The 13,001-nt window shown below is 38.1% G+C and overlaps 1 protein-coding gene across 13 annotated transcripts in view; it reads left to right on the top strand.

The window, feature by feature from the left end:
- Nucleotides 1-13,001, top strand: part of CCP110 (centriolar coiled-coil protein 110) — a 35,972-nt gene that overhangs the window by 8,030 nt on the left and 14,941 nt on the right. For 6 of the 13 annotated variants that reach the window (XM_031606544.2, XM_090151649.1, XM_090151652.1 and 3 more), the window contains exons 11-15: nt 50-129; nt 695-757; nt 1,673-1,732; nt 2,285-2,367; nt 7,641-9,637. In XM_031606544.2, coding sequence (XP_031462404.2) covers nt 50-129; nt 695-757; nt 1,673-1,732; nt 2,285-2,367; nt 7,641-7,693 — 339 coding nt within the window. In that variant the 3' untranslated portion in view covers nt 7,694-9,637. Of the gene's footprint in view, nt 1-49; nt 130-694; nt 758-1,672; nt 1,733-2,284; nt 2,368-4,972; nt 5,092-7,640; nt 9,638-12,922; nt 12,989-13,001 lie in introns of those variants that run through there. The other 7 variants (XM_090151646.1, XM_090151648.1, XR_004168721.2 and 4 more) reach the window with 6 other exon arrangements.

Genomic DNA, 13,001 nt, shown 5'->3' with positions numbered 1-13,001 from the left:
TCAAGGAAGAAGAAGATCTTAACTTTAGCCTGAATATGATCTTTTTTAGGATAAAGTGAAGAGTCCAAGAGAGAGAGCAACACTTTCAACAGCTACGCAGAAATCTCTGGATAGGAAAAAGTACATGAAGTATGTGCAGATCTCCTTTTGTGGTGAGGGGAGGGGGCCATAGGGTGATGAGGAAGAGTAGGAGATACTGAAAATAAGTTTTTGTGGAAACAGCTTCTTTGCAAAATAATATATCTTTTAGGAAGTATTAATGAAAAAACCTTCTCAGGTGTGTGGTATGTTAGCACTTGTGGTAGTTCAGTTTAACTTCTGAGAGACTTCTTGTCTCTCTGAGCAAAATGTTTGGTTTGGGTTGTGTTTATGGTGTGCAGGATTTCAGTGTTGATCAAAACAGTCCCTGTGCACTCAGCTTATGGTAGATTTTTGTAGGTTATGTTAATGATCTTTTCAAAGTGCTTAGCAAGAGATGTAATTGGTAGAGTTCCTTGAGGGTGCTTTTGGGATGGTGGCAGGCATTATCTGTCTCCTGCAACACAGTTGAGTAAAAAGCAGTAATCTGTAGAACAGTTATGGCAGTATAACATGCAAATGCAGATTTTGTTGCTGTTTTTCTCGTACTGTTTCCATGTAAGACCTACTGATGATTTTGTAATTTAATTATATTTCAATACTGTTGTTTCTCTAGGGCTTCAGAAATGGGAATGCCAAGTAAGAAAATAGTCATAAAACAAAGAAGTCCTGAGAGCCGGTGAGTGAAGGTTACTTTATACATTATGATTCTTCTAAAGAATTGTCTTAGAATGTTAGATCCTTTGATCTGTGTTACTGGCTTGCTAAATTTATAACAGGAATGAAATCAGACTTGGTAAGGGCTGGGGATAAAGCTAGAAAAAAGTTATTTCTTTCAATGTCAGTTCAAAAATAATTTCTTTATGGCTTTAACTCTATGTTCAGGTTCCAGGTTTCTCTCAGATACACTATTACTATCTTTTAAGTTTCATTTTGATACTAGCACTTTTCTTAATAGATTCTTTATAATGTAAATATATATATTATGATTCTTTATAATGTAAAATGTTCACTTTAGAAAGCTGTCAGAAAATAAGTGTCTGTCTCTTGGAAAAATGTTATTGCTTCTAGTTTGTGCAGCTGTTAACTTAGATCACAGAAATGACAGTACGCAGTACTTGCTGTGAAGAGAGGGGCTGCTGCCTTACTGCTGAGTCCTTTTCCTGCTATCTGTACAAGTCAGATACCTGGCATCTCTTAAAAACATTTCTTATTCCATGATTACCTAATAGTTCTGAAGATGTGCCATCTAATTATACAGTTTAGTCTTCAATGACTTGTAAAAATGCTTCAACGCTTTTTTTTCCTGTATGTCTTTATCAATGACTATGAACCCAGGCCACTTTTGAGGGGAGCTTTTTATGGGTGCTTTTTTTTTTGGTTTCTTTGCTTTAAAGAACAAGTGAAAATAGTAATTTTATTCAGGAATTTTAATGCCTGGCATTTTTGTATACGTCATCTGTGTTATGTAGCCTTTTAGCCATTCTGAAAGTTGCTATTTGAAAGATGATGCATAATTTAGTATTCTTTCAAAGTTTTTTTTTTTTTTTTTTTAAGGAGGGAAAAAGTACTAACAGAAGTTGTGTTTTGACAGAGTACTTCAACCAAACCAAGGACAGAATGCCCCGGTTCATAGATTACTTTGCAGACAAGGGTAAGGACACAGCATGTTCCTAGCCTAAGGTTAAAAGTAAATGCAAAATGCAAGAACACATTAACACAATACTTACATTTAATGGTACAATGTTGTTCAAAGACAAAATGATTCTTACAGTATTTTGAGAGAGTGGTAAAGATTTATTGTACCTTATATTGCAAGAAAATTATTTAGTGTTACCATCTCCTTGTGTATTGTCTCCATTTACACTGTTTTGACATTTGTATTTGTAACGCTCATTCCATGAAGCTTTGCTTCTCCTTAATGAAACATTTGTATTTTCAAGTACAGGCTGTAATGCCACAGTGTTGGAAATGAATCCATCTCCTGAGCAGAAATTTTAAAATATGTACATGGGGAAATATTCTATTTACTGTATCTTCTTAAGTATTAATTTCAGGAGGAATTGTGCACATACTTAGGAGGATACTATATAGGACAGTGTGAAAGTGATTTTATGCCTAACAGTTTGTTAGTATCTTTGTATTGTTGGATACAATCTTTCAGTTTTGATGCAAGTGACTTATTAACTCTTTTATATTTAATTAGAACCCCTAAGACCTCAATGAAGGGGGTTGAGCAAAATAGAAAGAAGGCCTCAGAGAGCAGAGTGTCTAACAAGGCGGTTTCAGGTGTGTAGAAAATTGGTGCTTGGATCGTATAGTAAATAAGTTGCCAGTGTCAAGAAAAACTAAGTGGGAGATTTCTTGTTTTCTTTTTCTTCTGCACCTGCTTTGCTGTGTCTTAAGTCTAACCTGTCTCTTTGGACATGTGCTGATAACTTCACCATCCACTCTAAGATTTTATAAACATAGTGTATAGAATGTACTTTATAACTCACTTGCTTTCACTCACCAGATGCCCAACCATTAAAAAGTTTTGCCAGAAATACTCAGTGTAACTGTTTGGGAAACTAATAGTAGTCAAACTAGTGGGTTGGAATCATGTTGTCATCGTATTTCTGTACGTGTATAATTTCTCCTTTCAGTAGGCTTTGTTTTGAAGATAGGATAGTTTGAGAAGACTTACCAGTGGGCATTCCATAGCCATAGTCTTAAACTGACATTTATTCTGTAGCATCTTACAGAATGCGTGAGCCTTAATGAGACAAATTCAGAAATGGAATATTCCTCAGCTTGTATACAGAGATTACTGATAGGTTACTCTTTTTAATAAGTAAGTTTGGTAGTAGTGCCAAACCTCTATGTTTTAAACCTGCACATGAAGAGAATAAAACACAATGAAACAAGCAGTTATTCAGTTGCACTAAGTGACATTACTGAAAAATTAATGAAGATGGGAAATAATCTCTCCTGAAATATAAGTAAGAATTTTATGTAAGTAATATATGTGTAGCAAACAGAATTAACTGTAAGGCAGCTGTTATCTATAAGTTTGACAAAAACGATCAACTCTTCCAGTTGGAGTATTAAAGAAGTTGTAGGAGAGTAGTAGTGAGAGGATGGTGTCAGTGTCAAGTTTAGAGTTAATTTTTGGAAAAGGCATACAGATCTCATCTAATTGATGCTGAATCTATAATGATATATGGTGTTTTTTACGTTTCAATCTGACATCAGACATCCAGTTAAAACATTCTCTATCACTCTTTTGTGTTGGCCATATATATGTGTTGCTTGGCTAAGTCTCTGAGTTTCCCTTAGCTGTAATTATCCAAGTCACGAGAGTTGATAGCAGGTAATGGGAGGAATCTTTTGGAACACATCTCTAAATTTCTCATTACCTTTCTTATTTTGTTTGTTGGATAACTGGAAAGTTACTTAATGCCTTCTTTAGTGATCATCTTGGAACTTAAAATAGATCAATAATATGCTGTCTAGCTATGACTGTACAGCATAACCTCAGTTAGTGTTTGGACATCACATGTGTACTGTGTTATAATACTAGTACTTCCATGTGCTCTTTTATAAATAGATTAGACTGCTGTGTTAAGTGAGTAGGAATGCATTCTGAAATTACTAGACAGGGAATTGGCTTGGTGTGAAAGAAATCTGCATAACTTCGCATAATGAAAATACCTTCAGTTAAATACATCTATATGGAATGTGATTTTCCTTATTTATGAATAAAATTTGAATAGTGAAAGGCTTTGCAATATGTTGAATAGCTGTTTGTTTTTAAAACCTTTTGTTAGCAACTTTAAAAACCTGGTATTAGTCAAGAAATCTTTTCTAGAGAGGTTCTTGAAAGTCATCTGTAGTGAGGCAGCAATTTCTGTCTGAAACTATAGACACAGAAACTATAATTTTAAGTCAATCTATAAATAAAATGGAATGCTAAATAAATGTGTATTCTTCTCTCATTTTAGTAGAACTTGCACAAATCAGAAAATGTAGACTCACAGTAGTGGTTTGGCAATACAGAATCATAGAGCCATAGAATGGCTTGGGTTGGAAGGGACCTAAAAGATCATCTAGTTCCAGCTCACCTACAGGGACTTCTGTGCGTAACTATCCCAGTTTGCAATAATCCTAACCCATAGTATTTCTGTTTCATTTCTTGTCCTTACTTGTCCCTGACTCCCAGTTAAATTGTGCTTGTTAGAGAGGTAAGGGAACTGTGAGGTCACAACTTGAACTGTGATTGAGCACCTGGGGAAGGGCTGTGGCTGCCCGGGGAGCACAGGGGATTGTTTGCATCTGTGCTCCCCAGGTGATCTGAAAGGGTGAAGCCCCCCTCCTCCTGAGATGCCCCGCTCAGATAAGGGCTGGGCACTGGAAGGAGAGCTTCTCTTGGACTTGGGCTGCTTTCTGAGGAGCGCTTCTTGTCCAGAAATCCCCTTCACCAGCTGAGTGAGTTCAGATCTTCTTTTTGTATGTGGCTATTGGCCTACCCATGCATACTTTGCCTGGTATTGCCAAGAATGTGCCAGAAGCAGTTTCATGCCTTTGTGAGCAGAACAGAGGGGCAAGAAGGAAGAAGAAGGATTAGTAGTATACAGCTATTAGGGATGTCAGGTATTCAAACTAGACATGAGACATGCCCTCAGAAGGTATCCAGCTGCATTTGACTGCTGGTTTGATTTCTGTTGACAAAGGGCTTTGTAGTTCTGATGATACTCTCATTGATTACTGTTTTCTGGCAGGAAGGCTTTTATCTTAGGAACTGCAGTTGATTATTGAATTTATTTTTTGTGTTTTGTATCCCTTCAACCAGGTTCAGTTCTAAAGGAGAAACTTAATAAAACTGTAGTGTCATCTTTGTTGTTTGTTTTAACAGGACAAAGCAGCTCTGTCAGTAGCCTGTAAGTCGTGCTAAGCAGGGCATTTAAAGATGATTGAGATCAGCCTGCTGCTGCCACTGTGCTTCCCCACCTCGTTTGTTTCTGCCCAGTCTGAGTAAGTGTTCAGTAATAGTGGGGCATTAGGCACAGACTATTTGGGCAGTAGCAGTACTGAGCCAAGTGTGATCTTTCCTGTGTGCTTGTCCAGCCTGAGCAGAGAGCAGACAGCCTGTGTGAGAAATGTGTGCTGCCAGGTGCGTTGGTGTTTCACACAGTGCTTCTGAGGGCATCAAGTTTATGGTGTGTGAGTAGCAGGGAGATTACATGACTGAGAAGAGAGGTTGTTCGCCCTGGCACAGTAAAATTGTGGGTGATAATTGTGTCCAGAAAGACTGTAACTCTTCTCAGTAAAGCTGATTTCTTTTTCCTAGTCTAGATCCCCTATGTTGTCTGTTTTTCTCTGTATTTAAATAGATTAATTCTATGTACAGTAGTTTAATAAGTATGTACATTTTTCAGTAGTTAAATGAAGCTTATCTTAGAGCAGGATAAATTGATGTAAAATTAAACTCATGTGTAACTGTTATAGATAAAAAACAAACAAACAAAAAAAAACCAACTTAATTCCTATAAGATTTAGGTATCTGGTGGGTGGAGGGAGGAAACTGACTTGAAATATACCTATTTATTTCCTAATAGTAAAAATTGTACCCTTATTTTCTGTATGTGACATTTCTATATGACTTGGAGTGCACACAAGGAAAATTAAGGGTAGTGTTAAATCACTAATAAACCATCATACCTGTCATCCTGGTTCATTGTATGGGATCACAGGTGAGCTGAAGAATACAACACTGAAGAGTGTTGGACCACTGAGAATTCCTTTTTGTATAGTAGGAAGCAGTGTTCAGGTGTGAAGGGTTCCTGTGATGGTAAGGTCTCTTGGGCATTTCCAAAGTTGCTTTGCACTGTGCTGAACACAGCTCTTGGGCACCTGTAAGTGACCACTGCAAGTCTGGCAAAAAGGAACTGGAAATTCTAAAAAGCACCAGCACCTACTTTGTTATGTTCACTTAATTGCCTGAAAACTTTCTTTTCCATGGCTGTCTTTCATTTCCACTGCTCTGCACCATGTGATGTGATGTTCACTGCTTTGTATAAATGTTTGCTCTCATTGCTAGACACTCAGTAACTGCTTGAACCTAAGGAATGCTGAATTGTGTGACTTCTTAGCAGCCTGCAGTGCTAAGCCCTTATTACTGGAAGAAACTTATGCTATGCATAGTGTAATATGCCTTTCTAAAGATGTATGTTTGTTACATGTGGAGAGATTTTTATTTTATTTTCTCAAGTAGTTTTCTTTTCGTATAGCTTTTGCCTGATGATGTTATTTGTACTGCACTTCTTACTTTGGTTGTTTGTTAACATATGGAAACCTAGAGCTGTTCCTTTGAAAAGACAGTTCAGTTTTATTAAGATTTGAATATTCTCTGGCATATATTTCTAACTCTTTTTTTGTAGGTTGTTAAGGTCTTTTTAGGCTTATCTGTTAAGTTACTATGAAGTTGTTATCTGGTAATGTTACTATAGCTCTCAAAGGAGGATGCCTGATGCAATGTAATTTAAGGTGTGCAAAGTAATTTCGATCAACAATTCCTGTAATTTTCTACCAGAGAGGTTTTGGAAAGTGGAAACTATAAAGAAGGTGTGGTGAGTGCAAGATTTGATCCCTATCCTCTGTTTAAATCACGTAAGAGATCTGCAGGACGACAAGGCCACTGTTGTGGCAGCATATGTGCACCTTGGTTTGGCCACTCACTGTGTCCATTTCTCAGTTCTGGAGCCCTCTTTCTCAGTTTTAGCCAGGACTTCTTCCCATTTTTAGCTGCTTGTAGAAAGTTGAATCACATGATGGAGGAGGAAAGGAGTTATGTGTGAAGGGAAGGAACTTTGTATTTTGCCAATGCCTTACGCTTGCTTCCCTTTTACTTCTGTGCATTTTTATCCTGATGCTGAAGTTATTCAGACTGGCAGCTGCAATGCAGATGGAAGAACAGATGCAACAGAAGAGATCTGTGTGTGTGGATATCTGAGGAATAGAGTTTAGGCCAATGTCCCAAGAAATCAGAATGAAGATAATTAGAAATAACTGGAAGACAAACCTGTAATGCTAACTCCCTATGCTTTGCATTATTCTTGCTCTGTCTCAACTTCTCTTTGTTTATTCATAGGGGATGTGGAAAAGGAAAATTTGTCTTAAATGTTTGACTTTGTACTTTATTTTTAAATTGATATTTATATGTCATTTTTGGAATTACTTTAATCATATTGTCTTGGTAAAATTACAAACAGACTTATCTTAAACCTTCTGAATTACAGTTGTAGGTGTTTTAGAGTAGCAGAAAAACGACTGTTTTCTTCCTTGATAGGTTTTCTATAATATGTTGTTACTTGCAAGCTTGTAAGTAGTTTTAATAACCTGTTTTACTTAAGCATTTGTAAGGCATTTCAAATGTAACACAAGGAAAACTCCTTTTAAAAGCAGATACTAAATATATAATAATGCCTTAATGTTATATTATTAGCTGTTTCTGTTGGATAATCTTGTTGTTGCAAAAGTCAATATTATCAACTCTAAAAGGTACATTCTCCTTTTGTTTTCAGGAGCATATGCAGGAAGAACCCAAAGAAAGAAGCCAAATGTTGTGACAATTTAAGACGACAGCACTCACTAGGATGAACAGGCTGCCCTTTAACGATGGTATTCTCAGCACTCATCCATGTATTTCATCTCTTAAATGCGTAGTTATATTTTGAAATGATAAGCCTACTTTGTCTTTTCCAGATGATGACATTTTAATGCAATCATATTGAAGTAATAAAAAGCTGTTAAGCTCTAATCCAGTGTAAAAATTGCATGTTAAAAGTTGTGTATGCAGTAGTGTGCATATATAAGATTCATAATGTTATTCAAATAAGACAACAGAGCATCATTAAGTTAATTCGGGACATCATATGCTCTAACTTTGTATCTTCAACATGGTTTTTGTATTATTTAAGTTGGCAATTTCTCTGTATGGTTTTCCACCATAAGTCATGCACGTATAGTTTTAGTTTCTCACCATTATACTTAAAGCAGTTACATAAGAAAAAAAATCCCTTAAAACTGAACTCTTCAGTCTGAATTTGTCAGCAGCTGTTCTGAATGTATTTGTGTGAATGCTGTTACATCACTTCACATATTTATGGCCTAAATTGGTTGCAATTGTGCTGAGTTGGACAGACAAGGATCCAGACAGGTGTACTTCCATTCTCTATAGAAACTGCACATTTATACACGTGATAGATCAAACAACTGTGCTGGATGTCCTAGGATTTTTTTTTTCCTTGTTATCTGTGGAACACTGAAGGATGATGCACATATTTTGCCTTGATCATCATACTGATGGGTGTTATGCTTCAGCCTGAGCAGAGCATAAGTCTGGAAGTTTATTTATGTCTCTAAGGATACAACTTTCAGACAGGATAGGTTGTTAACATTAGAAGTAAATAGAGAGAAGCTTGGCTATTGCAGTCTGTGCAGTACTGTTTTTTTGTTTTCTGTTAGAGTAGTACTAGAAAACTGATCACCTGAAAGTGAAGTTATTGTTTTCTTCCCAGTGTCAATACAGTGCAACACAGTGGGGCCTGTGTAACATTTTCTCACTGGTATGAGGGGGAAAAAGTGATCAATAACTTAATTTGCAACCGCTATAAAAAAAGAACATTAACAGTAGGATGAAGAGAATATCTTTAGGGACAGTGGTGGATTAGCTGGCTTGTGGCAGTAGTTGTGACTTGCATCAGTAAGTCTGTCTTCCACAGCTGGTGACGGTGTTAAATGCTTCCTAACAGGTGATACTAAATTGTGTAGTTAGAAATCTGAGGCAAAAGGCTGCTGAAAGGCTTTGGAGGTAGATGCTGCTTAGGCTCTGCTGTGGCTCTAAGGTGCATTCCCTGCTGGTATAAATGCAAAAGCTTACACCAGTAAAATACCTGCTGCCCTCATATCAATTCAGTGATTTTTTTATTTTAAGAAAAAAATTGCAATCCAAAAAATGCCTGATGTGTTTCCTGCTTATTCAGCAGTCATCCAATGTCTGCTTTGGCTCCCGCTTTCCTGTGTTTGGATAATCCCAGGATGGGAGTGGAAAACATCTGAGGGAAAAGAATGGAGTGTGACCTGTGTCAAGGGTGGCACAAAAGCCTGCTGTGGCTGTGTCAGTGCTAAGGGTTGGTGTATTTTAAGGGTGTTTTATATACTGTATGTATTATTAGAGTAGGCAGCGTGTTGATATAAAAGTAGTGTTAGTAAATGTGAGTGCTTACCTCCAGGTTTCACATCTGAACCTCTTTTACTTCCAGCATGTTTCTGGTCTGTGTAACAAGGTGTTGTACTGCAAGTTGTTTGTTTGAACTTTCATGAGGCCTTTCTCTTGACAAGTGCCAGAATTTGGTTTTGTACTTAGTATGTTAATTTATACATATTTAATTTTATCTGACTTTATTTTGTGTGTGGTTGTAATATCATCATAAAAGCGTATTTATTTTTGTACTTTCCGTTTTCACCAGGCTTGCTTTTTACTACATACTACACAATAAACTTGCAATCTTTAAAAAGACCTCCGTTTTTCTAAATTGCTTCTCTGGGTTGAAAAATTCTGCCATTAAAATGAGGCTGTTCTTTGCAGCTCTGTATTTTTTTTTTTTTTTCCCTTGGTAAGCAAGAAAGTTGGTTTAGGACAGTTTGCTCCTGGCTTGATAAGCATCAAAATACCCAACATGATCTTATTCAGAGGAAGGAGTGGGTAAGGAGAAGCAGTGCCCAGGGGGTGGCACTGTTGGTTTGCAGCACGGCAGCTGTTGGGGCCGGGCTGGGGGTGCTGCACCGTTTCACAAAGATTTCTGTGGAGTGAATTCAAATTTTCTGCCAACGATGGAACTTCCATTTGGTGTCTGTCAGAGTTGCCAGTGGTAACTGTGTTGTTTTGGGAAGCAGCTGTCCTGTGTATTTGTGTGGATTTGTCAGTTCCCTGTTTTCTAGCACTACTATCCCATGTCATTAGAGGAATTCATTTTGTATATTGATGTGTTGTGAGAGATATGGGAATGTATGAGTCACTTGCTTGTAAAACTGTTAGCAGTGCTATCCAGGGCAGTTGTATATACTATATATTTACTGATTTATATAAAACTAGTCAAACTACCAAATAGTAGTAAGGAAAATTTGGTACTAGTGTCAGAATGGGCACTTCTGTGTTCAGGCTGGTAGCATTCCCAAGTCTTGAATACTTGGGGTGCTTGCCAAAACAATTTAGCTTTTAATGATAGCCTGACATAACTGCAGTTCTAAATTACCTTGTTGCTTATATTTAAAGGAGACTCCATTCAAAAATCCATCAGAGAGAGAAGTTCTGAGATAGTAAACCTGTTTTTCCAGGTATCGCCTGCAGTGCGTGTGGTAGCTTTAGTAGTAGGGGTAGATCCACTGTATCTTTTGGTGGTGTAATGAGAATTCCAGGAATAACCACTTCCAAAGAATTTATACCTTCATATGCAACTGTCATTCTGCCATTTCTGTTTAAAATAATGAGTTGGACTAGGAGCAGGGAAGTTGAGGCAGCCCGAGGAAACTTACTGACTTGCTGACCTATCTGGTGGGCGGAGGAAAAAAATCCCAAACCACAATCATAGATATGCTTCATATTCTAAGGGCTTTTTTAGGGAATAGCTGAAAGCTATGAGCTCCTAAGTTAATAATAAAAAAGTACTTGGCTCAAATGCAAATCCATTTCTTATTTATGCTCAGGACTTCTCTGGTTTTTACATTTGCACCAAAAGTGAAAAGTTTCCTCTAGAAATAAGTAAAGAACTCCGCTTGATGGCTTTCACCTCATCATACAAGTAGGTCTTCCTTTCTAGTGCTTGACATTCCCATTCTCTCTGAAACATGTGAGAAGGAAACCGCTGGAACTATAAAGATGGTACTGGGAAAATTGTGCTAATTTGAAGATAAGCATTTCCACTGGACAGCCAGGAAATTCTAAATTACTTCATTATCCTTTAGAATTTGTAGATGTCTACATTAGAGACAAATTAGTATTTGGTAATAACACAGCACACTATTGTCTCCAAACTGTAGTTCATGAGTTTAATGTAATTGGTCTAGGGACCCATATGAAACAGTCAGATTTACAGAAATTTCAATTACAAGCTTAATATCACAGAAGCACAGAATTGACATGGTTGGAAGGGACCTCAAGGATCATGAATCTCCAACCCCCCTGCCACACGCAGGGCCACCAACCATCCCACCTAATGCTAGACCAGGCTGCCCAGGGCCCCATCCAATCTGGCCTTGAACACCTCCAGGGACGGGGCATCCACAACCTCTCTGGGCAGCTGTTCCAGTACCTCACCACTCTCTCTGTAAAGAACTTCCCCTGACATCCAACCTAAATCTCCCTTCCCTCAGCTTAAAACCATTTCCCCTTGTCCTGCTGTCACTCACCCTTTCAAAGAGTTGATTCCCCTCCTGTTTGTAGGCTCCCTTTAGGTACTGGAAGGCCACAATGAGGTCACCCCACAGCCTTCTTTTCTCCAGGCTGAACAAGCCCAGCTCTTTCAGCCTGTCCTCATAGGGGAGGTGCTCCAGTCCCCTGATCATCTTTGTAAAGTGTCTGATAATAAAAGTGTCTGATGTTCAAGAAACCTTAATCATCAGCAGTAGTCTATTAATACTGATAAGGTGTGCTTCAGGTTTAAAGCATTTAGTGAATGAACACCTGTGTGTGTCATCAGAACACAGATTGGTTTATTGCTGCTTTGTAACTATTCTGTGTAATGAAGAGAAGCAGAAAGCAAACAAAGGGAAATTAATTTCAAGCCATCGGGAAGTTTTGTGTTACTCACAGAGTGAAATGATTTGAACAAGAATGCACTGAACAAAGAATGAAATTGTTAAAGCTTTCTTGCTATTGGAAGGTAATAGTCCAACTGGTTTTTGAACAAGCCTGGTGATGAATAGTTTTTTTTTACCTGCAGAATTTACATATAGCCTTAAATCTTGATTGTGATGAAATGGTTGCCCATATCAGCTATTTTAAGATCAGAGGCATTTCATTACAGTGGAATTCTGGCACTTAGCTTTATGCAGTTTCTGCTTTCTTTGCTCTGTCATTTTAAATTGAATTTCTTTTGATCTGTGTAAATAAATCAGAGAGAGCCCCGAGGCACCAGCACAGAAAGGGAGTATTTCTTCTGCTGTTAAATTTGAATATCACTGCTGTTTCTTCATGCTTTTAGCTTGCCACCACTGGCTGCAGAGCTCCTCAGCAAGGTCTGTTTGGTTCAGACATGAGACCTAATCCTTGTTCCCCCATCCTCATGTTTGCCCTTAGTTCTGTAGCCTGTCTGTGTTAAGCGATGTTTTCCAGCACTGGCAGCTGCCCTGCGAGAAGTGAGGGGAAAACTTAAACGGTTTAAACTGTAATTCAATTGTATTCAATGTATTATTCAATAAGATGTTTAAGGAGACGTTTTCCAGGGGCTGTAGCTGTTCTCAGTTGTCTGAATGGCTCAGTGCCTCTCTGGCCGTGCATTGCCTGCTGAGCTGCTGCCGAAAAATCATAATAATGATACTGACAAGGAAGTATTACTCCATAAACCAGCTCTGGGCAAATAACAGGCCTGGAAGTAGTGGTTATTTAGAAACTGATTTCTTAGTCACACGTTTATACCGAGAGAGGAAAAAAAAAAAAAAGCAATAGTGCTGTTACATAAACCCATCACTATTTGCAATGAATGTTTAAGGCAGGTAGAGAACAGGATACTGAACACCAGAAGGGGTTTTTTCACAGCAGTTCGTACAGCGTGGGTTAACTTCTTTAACTTCTCGTTCCCCGCAGCCTGGCTGGATCCCTGCTGCTCCTGCAGGGCAGGGGCTGCGCTCGCCGTGCTCAGAGCTTGCTGTGCCGCCGTGCAGGT

Source organism: Phasianus colchicus, chromosome 16 (genome assembly GCF_987193195.1).
Source record: "Phasianus colchicus chromosome 16, bPhaCol1.hap1.1, whole genome shotgun sequence".
NCBI classification, from domain to species: domain Eukaryota; kingdom Metazoa; phylum Chordata; class Aves; order Galliformes; family Phasianidae; genus Phasianus; species Phasianus colchicus.
This window is presented reverse-complemented; position numbering and strand designations above follow the sequence as displayed.